Source organism: Neolamprologus multifasciatus, chromosome 3 (genome assembly GCF_963576455.1).
Source record: "Neolamprologus multifasciatus chromosome 3, fNeoMul1.2, whole genome shotgun sequence".
In the NCBI taxonomy this organism is placed as follows: domain Eukaryota; kingdom Metazoa; phylum Chordata; class Actinopteri; order Cichliformes; family Cichlidae; genus Neolamprologus; species Neolamprologus multifasciatus.
The window spans coordinates 8,476,788-8,491,638 of NC_140441.1; the positions used below are offsets into that span (position 1 = coordinate 8,476,788).

The 14,851-nt window shown below is 38.6% G+C and overlaps 2 protein-coding genes across 2 annotated transcripts; both read left to right on the forward strand.

The window, feature by feature from the left end:
* Positions 1–192: 192 nt before the first annotated feature.
* LOC146521421 (uncharacterized) lies at positions 193–4,553 on the forward strand. The gene is made up of 3 exons (XM_085155296.1): positions 193–371; positions 1,315–1,671; positions 1,814–4,553. Exons 1-3 carry the CDS (start codon positions 299–301, stop codon positions 1,999–2,001), a joined length of 618 nt encoding a protein of 205 aa, XP_085011422.1. The 5' UTR covers positions 193–298; the 3' UTR covers positions 2,002–4,553.
* A 2,404-nt stretch (positions 4,554–6,957) lies between these two features.
* On the forward strand, positions 6,958–9,402 carry LOC146521422 (uncharacterized). The gene is made up of 3 exons (XM_085155269.1): positions 6,958–7,053; positions 7,938–8,294; positions 8,533–9,402. Exons 1-3 carry the CDS (start codon positions 6,981–6,983, stop codon positions 8,730–8,732), a joined length of 630 nt encoding a protein of 209 aa, XP_085011395.1. The 5' UTR covers positions 6,958–6,980; the 3' UTR covers positions 8,733–9,402.
* Positions 9,403–14,851: the final 5,449 nt, after the last annotated feature.

Below are 14,851 nucleotides of genomic sequence, written 5' to 3' on the forward strand. Positions count from 1 at the left end.
TTTTGCTAGACATGTTGATGCCAGGTCTCTCTTGAAAATGAGATTTTTAATCTCAATGAGATTTTTAATCTCAATGAGATTTTTTACCTGGATAAATAAAGACTAATAAAAATAAAAAATGTTCTTTAGTTGAGAGATGAGAAAGTGATCTGTTTTCAAAGAGATTGTTTTTCATCGTTAATGTTTGTTCAGAGTTATAACCTCCCTTTCCTGTAAAACGTGTTGAGTGAGGAAGAGTTCCTCCCCTCCTGTTGACCTGAAGCCAGAACTGAGCTTCAAATCTATTCAACTTGAGAGCATGGAGCGAGCACGGCTGCTGTCGCACTGCTGGGCTTTGTTGTTTCTCCACTCCTCCCTGACTGCTGCTGCAGGTGAGTGTTACTGAGTGAGCTTCAAATACTTTTTTACTGTACTTAAGTAGAATTTTCATGTAGCTGTACCAACAGAGCTTGTTGCATGCAAAGAGAGGAAAGAGGCTAAAGCATTACATTTATGGATCATTTATATAGTTGTACTCAGAGGTTAAGTATCTGTACTTTTACATAGTAAATCATTTCTGCACTGTTGCTATCTGTGTGTGTGTGTGTGTGTGTCATTTCAGTTGTTGTCAGTAATTGACTGATTAATGTGTATGTCACTTAATCTTGAAGCTGCAGCTTATTTAATTCACTGAGTTAAGACTTTCCAGAAAAATATGAGATTATTGGTAGAGTGACTAATAATTATATTTTTAAGTGAATGAATATAAAGTCTTGAAGCAAATGTATCACATACCTTAACAAACACAAACACCCACACACACACATTTGCTATAAAGGAACATAGCTTCAATACTGAAAGAGGATACAGGAAGAGGATCTGTGTGTTTTCTCAACAGAGACCTTTAGCAGGAACAGGTTATTCAAAAGGTTTCCTGTGACTACGCTCCCCAAGGGATTTCCCAAATGGGGTTTTCCTTTCCTCTAACAATTAGGGAGATCCTAACCTTGTGACCTCAGAGATTGTTGTATCCATGCCTGTATCACATATTACATGTGGTGATCGCACACTTTACCTACCACCTACTGGTGTTGGCCAGAGGGGCCGATGGCGCGATATGTCAGCCTCGCTTCTGTCAGTCTGCCCCAGGGCAGCTGTGGCTACAACTGTAGCCTCCACCAGTGTGTGAATGAGAGTGAATGAATAGTGAAATTGTAAAGCGCTTTGGGTGCCTTGAAAAGCGCTATATAAATCCTATTTATTATTATTATTATTACTGCAGAATAACACAGTTTGTCTGCTTAATACACACCGGTCGTCTCTTTTGTCCTGTAGACCTCGTAAACATCACAGCTGAAACTGGACAGAATGTCACTTTGTCATGCAGAGCCAACAACAACAACCTTGTTACATTTCTGGAGTGGAGCAAACATGGTCTTAGGAAAGGATATTTACTTTTATACCGGGATGAGCGGTTTGATCTAGAGAACCAGCATCCATCGTTTAAGAACCGAGTGGAGCTACGGGACAGACAGATGAAGGATGGAGACGTGTCGTTGATACTGAAGGATGTGACGCTTGATGACCGCGGAAGTTACGAGTGTCGTGTTGAGACAAAAGTGAACCGCAAAAAGAGAGCGAATCAGGATGACGACCCCGTCATCATCATCAGCCTGAATGTTGTTTCTCCAGGTGAGTGAGCAGAGTTGAGTGTGTGTGTGATCAGAGGTGAAGCTGCTTCCTGGTTGTTGATGTTTGTTTCTAAAGATGTTGTTGATGAGATTTTGTAGAAAGCAGCTGGTGCGAATGTCTGACACCTGTTTATAACCTACAGGGCAGCCGGGAGGTGACGAGGAGGATGGAGAGAAGAAGGGACAAAGAAGTCGTAACAGTCTTCTCATTGTGGCAGTTCCCACTGTTCTTGTCTTTGGTGTTCTTGCTGTACTGATCTATAGAAAACACAAGAGACAGATTCAGGGTCCAGATGACTACCAGCCTCCTGCTGAAGTGATGACTATTTGAAATGTCTCAGATTCTACAGCTTCTACAGTGTCCTGATGATGCTTCAAATCCTCTCATCAACTGTGTGTAGAAAAGCAGCCCGACTCAGTAAACATGCTCAATGAACTGTACAGTCCACTGCAGGGCCCATATATGTCCCATTGTACATTACTGCAACTCCCTTATTCACCAAGGGTCGCTAAAAATGTCATTTCTACACCAGCTTCTCTTCCTGACACCACCCATCAGGGACCTTTGTTTGGGCTCGCCCTTTTGGGCCATGGAGACTCTGAAGGGGAAATCTGCTGACACATGTGAGCACATATGTTTGCTTTGAAATGAGATGCATCTGATACAGGGATAGTGGGAGGTCTTTGTGCTCACAGTGGGGATTATGGTTTGAAGAGAGGTGTAAGTAATGGAAACAGCTGCTGTGCAGACACCGTCACAAAGTGCTAACTGACACGTTTATCTCTTACTGACTGACATGAAAGTCCAGAGTGAACCCCAGTGTGGGAGTCAAATGTCCACCTGAAATTATTTTTTTTAAACGACAAATAATAATACAGCTGCGTAACAGGGTTTGTTCTGAGCCATGTACACATGTCAATAATGCAACTGTGTCCTGCCCATTAAACACTCTGTTTATAGTTACAGTGAAAACATTGTTTGCTAGGGTGAGGTGGCATCAGATAATCTGCTGTTGTTCCTGTTACTCTGAAATTTTTCCCAGGCACATGAGGTAAAAACTCAACATAGATAAACAGATTTTGTCACTAAGATTTCCTGCTGAGAAAAACTACAGCAACATGATTTATTTGAAGTCTTTAAACGCAAACTAAATGAGCTTCAGTGCTTCCTCCCTCATGAAATAAAAGCGATCACGCTGTCGCATAATTCATAGTGACTATCAGACCAAATAGTCAGCATGGCTGAGGAGCTCATTATGTAAATGAATATTACATGTGTACTGTATCTTACAGCAGAACTTGATAATATGCTGATATATGTTTTAAACTTGAAACTGTTTGCAAAGCTCACAGAACTCTTACTGCAGTGTAGCTCCATCTCTCTAATATTTCTGTTATCATTAGCTTAACTGGCATCAGATATGCTGAAGGCTTTTAAACAGGAAGGAGTAAAGTTGATCATCAGGAAGTGAAAAAAATAGTAGTTATTCTTTTTTTTTAAACCTTGTGATGAATTTTATTTGTTTGACATACTGGAAGAACTACAGCCACCGTCACAATCTTAATCAACGCAGAATCAGAAGAGTATCTTTTGTTTTGTTTTAAATCAGACATGTTAAAATCATATATTACTGATCTGAGAATGACAAAAAACTTTGCACAATTTAATAAAAAAGAAAAAAGAAACATTGCAAATCCATCCACGCTCTTAAAAAAATATGTTCCATCTCTACATGCATGTTGTGTTGTGATTGTCCTGTGGTGCTCTGGAAGAGAACCAAATACATATTTAAATGAGGTAAACTGGGGGAAAAAATAGTCCATGGGATTTAAAAAAGAGACGTGATGTTAGTTCTAGACCTCAAACATGTCAGTTTATAAAAATGTATTCATTTCTATCTAGAGTGTAAAAAATGTGGAGATAAATATAAATCTGAAACTAAATATAAATCCTGTGTCCTGTGTGAAACATCAAAATGCATTATTTATATGAATTAAAAAAGAAAACCATATTTTCCATGTACATGAGCATAATTAAAATTAGCAGCTGCAGATGATCTCAGAAATGCACCCTGAATGAAAATAAGAAAATAAAGTAGGAAGAGCTTCATGAAGAACTTCCTGTACTCTGCAGCTTTAAGAATGCAATGAACCATTCAGGTTTGGTTGGTTCTCTGTAATGTAAACAAGCAGATTCCTTTTTAATCGTATGATCTGCGATTGCAGATCGTTTCAGACATTATAAACCGAGGGTGTAGAATTGGTTTTGGCATTGGTGGGGACGGATGATTCAACCACCGAACTCTGCCCTATTTCTTTTTTTTTTCCTTTTTGTCTTTGCTAAAAAAAGGAGAAAAAAAACTTGCCTATGCATGTAGAATTTGTAAACCATTTAAAATCACACTTCATAGTTTTACATGTGAATTATATAATGTTAAATTACTATTAAACAAATGACTGACTAAGTATTTTAGACTTCGGCCATATTCCATATAAATCCATGTGTCTGTGTGTTTTCTTTTCTGGCTTTGAGAGAACATTTTCTGCCTGGTGTTGCAGGGTCATGATTACTCTTTTTGTAGAATCAGTTATTATACTTTGTCACAGTCTTGTTATCTCTGCAAGTCTCCAGAAAATAAAATTCTTCAACCCAATGTTTGAGGTTTCTTTAAAATTTGTTATTTACTTCTTTAAAGTATATACTAATTATGTTCTAGTTTCTAAAAATGTTACATCCAGTGCCTCTGAGTTTTTTATAGGTCTAGATTTCTGCTCTGTTCATGTCTGTCCTAGTCTCATCTCCATGTTTCCCCACAGTCTGCTCCCGTGATATCCTCCTTGTGTATATTCTCAGCATTTTCCTCTCATCTCCCTCATTTTCCTGAATGTAGAATTGCCTATAAAGTTGTTTTTTTTCTTTTATGAAGAAGCAGAACATTTGCATGCACAAAATCACCAAAACGCCACATAAATCCTGCTAATTATTCACTTCCTTATAACCCACTGAATCAGGTACTGAAGCAGTGATGCACTGAATGAAGCTTCGGACCTCATTGATCACGTTGCTCTGTTAAAACAAACCAGGGCTTCTGAAGCAACGCACTGATTTTTTTATACACATGCGCTGGAGATTCAGCTTCAAACAGACAGTCATTAGCTATTAGTGTACTTCTCATGTTTCTGAGTTCTTTATTTGGGTCCCACCTGTCATGGTCCTGGGTTATGTAACGTGCGTTTCAATGTATTTTGTTATTCATTTGTTTTCATTTTAGCTTATCTCGTTAATTTCTATCAGGCCTGGCTGATAGATGGCTGTTTTAGTGATTTGTTTATTGGATCCTGTCTCGTGTCATCAGCCCCTGTGTTTTAGTCTCCCTTGTTGGTTCATGTTATTAAGTCTGTGTCTCGTTAGGTTTACTGTTTATTTTGAAAGTCTCGTTACCATGTTTCATGTGTTTTGTTTTACTTCCCCTGTGGCATCACTATGTTCATTCTAGTCAGCTGTCTCCTCGTGTGTTTCCACTTCCCTTGATCACCTCTTAGGCTACGTCCACACGTACACGGGTATTTTTGAAAACTGAGATTTTCCGTTTTCGTTTTAAAAAATAATCCCGTCCACACGTAAAGGCAGAAATGAAGGAAAACGCTGCTAGGAACATGCCAAAGCAGCAGGTGGCGCTATATTCCTAACCGTGTAGAAATGTTGGCCAATCAGAAGTCTGGAAGCCTCGGTGGGAAAAAGTAAACAAAGCTGTGGCATAGAAGCAGAACCGAGTCCAATATGTAAGCATTTAAACACTGCACAGAGAACAATTAACAGTAACAGTATTGTAGAAATTCATTTCACCGAAACAATAACGTGGCGCACAGTGTGACGTCAAAAAAGGCGCACACCTTTGACGCTGCGTTTTCTGTGTTTTCTCCGTTTTTCCGGAGTTTTTCTCCGGAGTTTTTAAAAATCTCTGTTTTCAGTGACCAAAAACGCCGTTTACGTGTGGACGAAAGGTGCAAACGCATAGAAAAATCTGCGTTTTCAAAAATACCCGGGTACGTGTGGACGTAGCCTTAGTCTGTGTGTTTTCTTTCAGTCTTCGTCGGATCGTCTGTGTTACCTCCCTCCATGTGTATATAGTCATTGTCATAGCTGTCATAGTTTTCCGCATCTTATCATAGTGATCACAGTTATCATAGTTGTCATAGTCGTTTCATAGTTTCTCTGTCTTATCTCTCAGTTATTTTAGTTTTCCCAGTTTAGTGTTTCATTTAACCCTTGCCCCTGTTTGCCTTCGTTTCAGCTCGTGAAACTTTGTTTCAGTTGTGTATTCATGTTATCAGCCACAATAAAGGCTTGTTTTTTGTTTGTAGCTCAGTTTCGTCTCCCTCCCTGTCTGCTTTTGAGTCCCTAGCTAAAACACACGGGCATACCTCACCATGACACTACCTCTGCCAGCCACGCAACCACCGTGACAAGTTGTGCGTTGTCAGCACTCATCATTGTTGATGATGGTGGGAGCTTTCTGTGTCTTCTGCTGTGAGAGCATTGGAGATATTTGTTTGTCTGGTAGTGATGGCCAAATGAAGCCTTGTGATTCCTGGAAGCTTTACATCCAATTGGATCAAAAAATGGTTAGTTTCTTGAGGCTTCATGTGCACATAAACCCCCTCTGCTGGTCAAAATCTTTACTGTTATTTCAACTATTTGTCATTTCAGACACATTGAGCCCTCTGCAATTGGCATATCAAAAGAATCACTGCACTGAAGATGCCGTTAATGCAGCCATCCACGCAGCCTTCTCACACCTCGAATATGAGGACACCTATGTTTGAATGCTGTTTATAGGCTACAGATTCATTCAACACCGTCATCCTAAACAGACTGATGGGTCATATCAAATTTGTTTTAGTTTTTAGTTCACAAATTATTTGGATTATGAAAGGAGCGAGCTGAATGATTTCCATATTTCCTTGGACTCTCCCAGAGAAAACACGCAGATCGCTTAATATATGTTGTAAAAACCTGATTATTAAAACGACATATGAGATCATTTTTAAAAGTACAACAGTGTCACCCAATGTGACTACTGTAATCAGTAGTGCGTCTTTTGTTGGCTAGAAATATACTTTATTTAAGAAAGATGGGGGTTAACCTGGCTGTTTTCAAAGCCTGGATTATATATATATATATATATATATTAATGGGCTGTAATTATGATGCCTATCATCTCTATTTGGAAACTAACGTCATAAGAGCTCCTCCCATTTGATGTCAACAAAGAGCCGTTGAAATTCTAATCTACTCAGCTTGAGAGCATGGAGAGAGCAGGGCAGCTGTCGCACTGCTGGACGTTATTGTTTCTTCACTTCTGCCTGTCAGCAGCTGCATGTGAGTGTGTGTGTGTGTGTGTGTGTGTGTGTGTGTGTGTGTGTGTGTGTGTGTGTGTGTGTGTGTGTGTGTGACTTTTTGGACAATGTGGGGAATCTCCAACACAGATGGCATTGTACATACATACATATATGTATATTTGTCCCTTTAATGTGTATGTCATAATCTTAAATCTGCAGCTGATTTCATTCCCCTTGTTAAGATTGGTGAGATTTAATTCAAAATACTATGACATCATTTAATAGATTTATTAGTAGACTGACATTTTATGTTGGGCAGCAAGTCTTTCTGTGAAGTTTGCATGTTCTCTCCATGTTTGCATGGCTTCTCTCCACTGGTTTTGGCTTCCTCCCACAGTCCAAAGACATGCAGTAAGTGGGGTTAGGTTACTTGATGATTCTAAATTGCCCTTAGGTCTGGGTGTGACTGGTTGTCTGTCTTTATGTTCAGGTGATTATTTATAAATCATCGAACCAAATGTATCTCATTAACAAGCAGGTTTCCTGTATAGGAGCATAGTATCTTAATACTGAAAAACCATGTGGGAAGAGTTGTGTGGGTTTCAGTTACTGGTTTTTGCCTCAGAACTGTTTTGCAGCCTTTAGCATGTGGGTGCATGGAACCTATAACCATATCCTGTTTATAAGAGTTTTATATCTGATGGATGTCACTGGGGAATCACCCTCATGTCACCAAGAAATGTCCAAAGAGTCTGTTTCTTTCTTTCTTTTTTAGCTCTAATAATTATGGGAGAGCCCAACCATGTGACCTCACAGATTGTTATATTATGTTGTTGTATCACATATTACATGTGATGATCTCTAATTGCAGAATAACAGAATTTGTCAGCTTAATAGACACTGGTGTTCTCTTTTGTCCTGTAGACCTCGTAAACATCACAGCTGAAACTGGACAGAATGTCACTTTGTCATGCAGAGCCAACAACAACAACCTTGTTACATTTCTGGAGTGGAGCAAACACGGTCTTAGGAAAGGATATTTACTTTTGTACCGGGATGAGCGGTTTGATCTAGAGAACCAGCATCCATCGTTTAAGAACCGAGTGGAGCTACAGGACAGACAGATGAAGGATGGAGACGTGTCTTTGATTCTGAAGGATGTGACGCTTGATGACCGTGGAAGATACGAGTGTCGTGTTGAGACAAAAATGAACCGCAGGAAGAGAGCGAATCAGGATGACGACCCCGTTGTCATCATCAGCCTGAGAGTTGTTCCTCCAGGTGAGTGAGTAGAGTTGAGTGTGTGTGTGATCAGAGGTGAAGCTGCTTCCTGGTTGTTGATGTTTGTTTCTAAAGATGTTGTTGATGAGACTTTGTAGAAAGCAGCTGGTCTGAGTGATGTGATCAGAGTGCAGTAGATAATGTCTGACAGCAGTTTGAAGAGGAAATGGATTCTGTTCTGTTCTTCACTCATCACCTACCTGACAGCTGACACCTCACACCTGTTTCTCACCTGCAGGTCAGAAAGGAGGACACACAGAGGATGGAGGGAAGGAGGAACGGGAAAGTGAGAAGATAGGGAGGCATAGCTCTGTCGGTGTGGCAGTTTCTGCTGTCCTTCTTTTGGGTGGTATTGTTGTGTTTTTGATCTACAGAAAACATAAAACAACACATAATCTGGACTCATACCAGCGTCCTGCTGAACTTCAAACTGTTTAAAATGTGTCACATGTTTCTACGGCTGAACTGTCAGTGCCTCGGCTGCTCTTTCCAACCGTCAAACTTTATTTATTTGTTTTTATACTGTTTTGCATATTAGAAGGTTTCAGCTCTATTTGTGGTTCTATCTCTGTTCTGCTACAGGAAGCTGAGAAAGGCATAATGTGGTAACTTTATCTCTGACTGACTGATGTGAAAGTCCCTAGCATTACATTTTCCCTGCAGTGTTGCGAGTCAAATTTCCAAGATTAAATTTGAATAAGATTATCAATATGTGTTTTTTAAGCTTTAAACAGTTTCCAAAGCTCGTGATTGAACTATGGATGTTACTTCTGTTGAGTTAGTGTGGTTTGATATTTACGTAATGATTAGCTTAACTGACATTGGAGATACTGAAAGCTTTTAAACAGGAAGGATTAAATTGCATTAATAGGGAGAGAACACATGAGTGTTTCTTTTTTTTAGCCTTTGTAATGATTGTTGAATAAATCTGCCTGTAAATGTTAATATGTAATATTAACTGCACTGTAAGAACTCATGGGGTGAAGTACAGAGGAAGATCTTGCTGTGCAAGTAGTTACAGCGTGGTTTACCCACATTTATAACATCCACCGTCACATTAATGAGCAGCCCAGTGTCAGAGCAGTCAGATTTTAATGATATACAATAATACATATAAATACATACCATACATAAATTTTTCCTTCACCCTGTGATTTATTTTCTTTAAAAGAAAGGAAAAATGACTAACAAAAGAAAGCAAAGATGAGCTTTTTGATAACTATCTTAGTCTATTGTCTATTATCTCATGCCTCAAGCTTTTTAATGTCAGTCACTTCTCATTTGTCTTTCAGTTTCAAACAATGAGTTTGTGTATTCATGCCACAGAGGTCTTTATATAACATACTGTCCATGTAAGAGGGGAAACCTGCTGCTGTTAGAGGAACTGAAGTCTTAAAATACAATGACTGAGTCCACAGACCATCCTGAGAACAGAGGAGGTGAAGGAGTAGTTAAAAACAGGCCACGTACCTCAAACTGATTTGAATTTCAAATGTCTGCTCGTCATCTGTGTACACTCTCCTCTGTGTTTGCTCTGTTTTATTTACTCTGTGCTTCAGGATTCAGTATCGAGATAAACACAGAGCAACAAGAACCAAACAAGCCGAAATGAAACTGTTTGGGATTCTCGTTATTATATTACAAGTACAAGTTATAAGTAACTTGAATTTTAAAAAGAGAGAGAGTTTTGTTTAAAGAAGGATCATAGCCAAAATAAAGACGCCCAAACAGATTTGAATAAATGGAAATGAATCCATATTTAACCACAGCAGAAAATTTAGTTACCTGACGAAAAACAAACAAAAAAGTGTACAGAGAGAGAAGAGAGAGCAAAGCAAACAGAAACACACACAGGTGAAACCCCTGAGCTGACAAACAGCACTATGCAGCAACTCATCAAGGAAAACTGAGGCCTTAAATACACATGTGAGGTAACCAGGGAGATGGAAACCACCAAGGGACACACCTGAACAAAATCAGGAAAAATAAGATGGTAAGCAAAACTATGGCTGTATTCAGGGTCTGCAGACTTAAAGTACGTAGCCTCAACGATCCTCAAGGTACTTACATCCGCCGTTTTTTTCCGGCAAAATTATCCACACCCACCGCCGCGCTATGCATTCTGAGATATGTTGGGCCACGAAGTCTACACGGCCACATCCTTAAAATTCAGGGAAATGAAGGACGCATTTGAAGGCCGCATTTCGAGCAGCCTTCAAATTGGGACAGCCTTCGTCGCGTCGTTGCGACGTAATCGGCCTTAAAATGCGGCCTTTAAGGCTGCAGACCCTGAATTGGGATAAAGACTATATAAAATGCACAAGGACAAGAGAAGCCACTACACAGGGGCTTTCTCATACAGCGATGGGGACTTTACATGATACCTGGATAAAAGGAAAGCAGGAAAAAAAAGAAACTCAGGGGAATAACAAGAAATGATAACTATAGTTACAGAACATGAAAGAAAACTCAATCTTACCTGAAAATAACTCAAATAGGAACAAAAGTTAGAATATGAAACTCTAACTAACCAAGAACAGAGCAAGTAAAGGTCAAAGCATCCAAAACTGAAATGTGAAAACCAAAAATAAAGGGTCACAGAGAGCACGCTAACCATGTACAGGTGTGCAACATTTATTTTGTGAGTTTAATTCTTTAAAACGAGTTTATGATGTCGAGATCTGTGTGTGGGTGTTAACATCTTTGTAGGGACCAAAAATACTTGTGCCGACCAACAGCCGTTATAGGAACCAGAATCCCACGAATTTGAAGGCATTTTTGAGACTCAAAAATGTGGTTTTATTGTCAGGGTTACAATTAGGTTATGGTTAGGTTTAGGATGTCAGGGTTAGGCATTCATTTCATGATGGGTAGGGTTTGGGTAAGCGGCTAAGGAAAGCATTATGTCAATGGGATGTCCCCACAAGGAAATAAATAAACACGTGTGACTATGAGAAACATTGCTGTAGAGTTTTCTATGTTAATTATGTAGAAAAAAAGTGACTCAAATGCAACAAATGAGTTCAGTACAAGTGAAACGACTGGAGCTTTGAGGCCCTCAGACTCTCATTTATGTGTTTCTAGCACATATTTATTCTCCACTTTTCACAGACATCTCTATATGCGCAACATCCATGGTGCACAGAGACGTCTAAACATTTTTAATTGTTATTTGTTTTAATTTATTATTTAATTATTGTTAAAAGCGTTCTTCGATATGTAAGTATGTAATATTGTGGGCAAAATCTTTAACACCAGCTCTAATTTAGACCCTCCCTTTGCCAATAAAAAAGTTGTACTGTATTGCATCGTCCAGAGTACAATCGTAAACATTTTATTGGGCACTGGCAAGTTTTTTGGACAGTGTGGGCCCAGTTGTTTCCTGATTTTCACATGAATATTGAGTAGTGGTGCACGAATCATGAACGAATCGTTCAATACTCGAGAATCACTTCATTGACTCATGAATCATGATTCACAAGCCCAACTGACTCACTGACTCATCCTGGTTGCTGTTAGCAGAAATATATCTAGTTTATAATTAAAATTGTGGAGAAAAACACAACATCCAGTATCTTAACAAAAAATTTTCTGCTCTGAACAGGAAGAAAAAACCCTGAGTAGATGCTCACACCAAGACAATAGCTCCTCGGTTCACAGTAGCATCGCTATGCTAACATGCTAACAGCACATTTGAGCCACTCACCCTCCCTCCTGGCTCACAGCTTCTTCTTCTTCTTGGTTGGCAACCAATGTTAAGGTGCATTACCGCCCCCTGGCTCACAGCTCAGTGGACATTTAGATGAGAAAATATATATTTAACACATTCAAGGAAAATACTAATAAAATAAAAATAAACAAAATAAATAGGAAGGAAATTGCTTAATTTTAGAAATGTTTTTGCTCTTTTTTGCTCTATAAAATAGTTGTTTTCTTTTAGAATCATTCATCTTAGCAGTGGGATTTACATGAAAAGAGAAACAAATTAAATTTGAGTGAAAATGTACATTTTTTTCACTCTCTGGTCAACTGACTCAGTGAATCAAATGACTCAAAAAACCTGATTCACTTTGGTGAGTGACTCATTAAAACTCGATTCAGTAAAAATAATCAAATTTACCATCACTAATACTGAGGGTTTGACCACGATGACTCTGCACGAGTCCCAGTCAGGCATGTTTGCTGGGAAACTCTCCTAATGTTTATGTCGTTGTTATCTGAACTTAGCTGTACAGTAAGTCTGCTTGTGGAATTAAATCATTAAAAGATTCATAAAAACACAAAGATGCTTCATTTCCAGCTGTGATGGAGTTTAATTCATTAATGAGAATTTAAAATGAATGCTGCAGAGTATCCTCTGCTAAAGGAGGTAATGGAGGAATCATTGCACCTGTTTCTTAAGCGCTTGGAGAATCCAAACAAGTGTTCATGTATGGATATTACACATAACACGGTCTGATATGTGTGTATGCTGTATGTACATTTTTTTCAACAATTTATCTTTCTGTCTATGTCATGTAATTCTCTGTTTCAGACAGCAGCACAAGACACTTTCAGTTTTTGAGTGTTTTTAATTGTTGCATTTTTGGCATCACCTATTTCAATGTTGTAAATGAGTCGTGTATAAAACATCAAAATAAACTGTTTACTAAAAGAATGTATTTGTCATGGACATAAGTATAAATGAAATCAGCAGTTTCTTGTAATTGCTCTTGTACACAGAGCTCTTCATAAGTATTGGAAAATCATTCTTTTTTTCTGCCTGTGTGCCATAAAGAGATTTATGTGTACTAATATGAGCACATGGCAGCAAACTGGGTTTTTTATTATGCATACAGTGAAACTTACCCTAATCCTTTGGTGGGAAAAAAGTATGAAGATTTTAAATGTGTAATGAAAGGGGAAAAGGGAGATTTTGTTTGCTCATATAACCCATAATCACTCAGGTATCCTGCTGAACCAGAGATAAGAATACGCAGCTCGCCCTCCTGAGCTTTGCTCCAAGCAACCGATGGTGACAAATCAAACAGTCGCTGATAATAACCTTAACTAACCTTTAAAGCACATTTTGAGAACAGTCTTGCATGTACCTTTGGTAAGCCTTTATTATTAGCAGGTACAATAAATCAGTAACACAATGAATAAAACAGGCTTCAAGTGTACTACATAAAATTATATAGAGATTTTGTTTGTTTTTACTTTTGACTCTGACCAAAGTGAATTTTAAACCAAGCACCCTAAAATGTAATTGGAGCACAAAGTCCAGTGTATGCTATTCCAACTAGCATCTCCCCCTCCCACTGTATATGCGATACAGTCTCAGTCAGGCTTTTTGTAAATGGGCACCTGTTTATGATGTCATGTTGGCTGTGGTATACTCCCAGGCTCCTGCCTCTTTGGATCTGGTGCTCAGGGCCTGTTCCTGTCACAATCAAAGCCTCTGTGCTGGCCTGTCTAACATTAATCAGCATCAGCAGGCTCAGAAATCTTTTGAGCCTGGCTGATAGAGGTGTGCTGTCTGAGATGACGTCTGCCTTCATCTAAACTGTTTCTAAACTTTATCTAGATGTTTCCTTGCTGCGTTGAGCTTATGAGGCACAGATGTTTAGAAACACTGCTCCACAGTGTGGTTGAAAACACCCACATCACCTGACCATGAATGATTGAGGTTTTTGGTGTGTTTCACCTTTTTTACAGGTGCCAGGATTGCCATTTTGACGCACCAGTCATTTGTGCTGCAGCTTCTAATCAGTGAATTACTGTTTGAATACTACTGCTTCAATGCCCGACTATAACTGGCCCAGAGGTCAACACGTCACCCTTTGCTCTGTTTTTTTTAGCACAGACAACAAAGTTTAAAGTTAAATCAATTGATATGACAGACTTTAAATCAACATAATAAAAATCAACATTCTGTGCTCTGTGGACAGATTTAAAAGTCAATTACTTATATGGTACCCTGGAAAAAAACCCAATCTTTGAGGAAAGCTTGATATTAAATCCAAAATCCAAATATTCTGAAAATATGTCAATAATTGTGATTTGTGTTTTAAAAATGTCTCAGACAGCGGCATTTTTCATTTTCAATCTGCTCACAATTTATGGGGAATTCTTTATTCATACATTTAAACTTAGCAACAAGAAACTTCAGTTTAAAATTTCCATCAACCAGCTTTGAGCACAACTCCAAATCTGCAACAGACAACAGTTTTTCATTTATATACAACTTCTTCTGTGGATTTAGAAAATACTCGTCAATAATATTGTTGTCTTAATGTTAACCGTTTTGTTTCTGTCTCCCTTTTTTATATTGTGCAAATATTATTTCTGCTGTTTTGAGCCTCTGGTTAATATTGTAAATGTTATTTGTCTTATTGTTTTTGTTGTAAACAAACAAATAAAGAGAAATAAGTAAATAAAAATAGCAGCTGTGATAAATGTAGTATTGTAGGGAAACAATGCATGAGTGCTTTGTGGTTCTGTACGTGAAACATCTCATTTTACACTGACAGCATTAAAAATAGTCAAAATAAATCTGCATCACAGGTGAGCTCTGG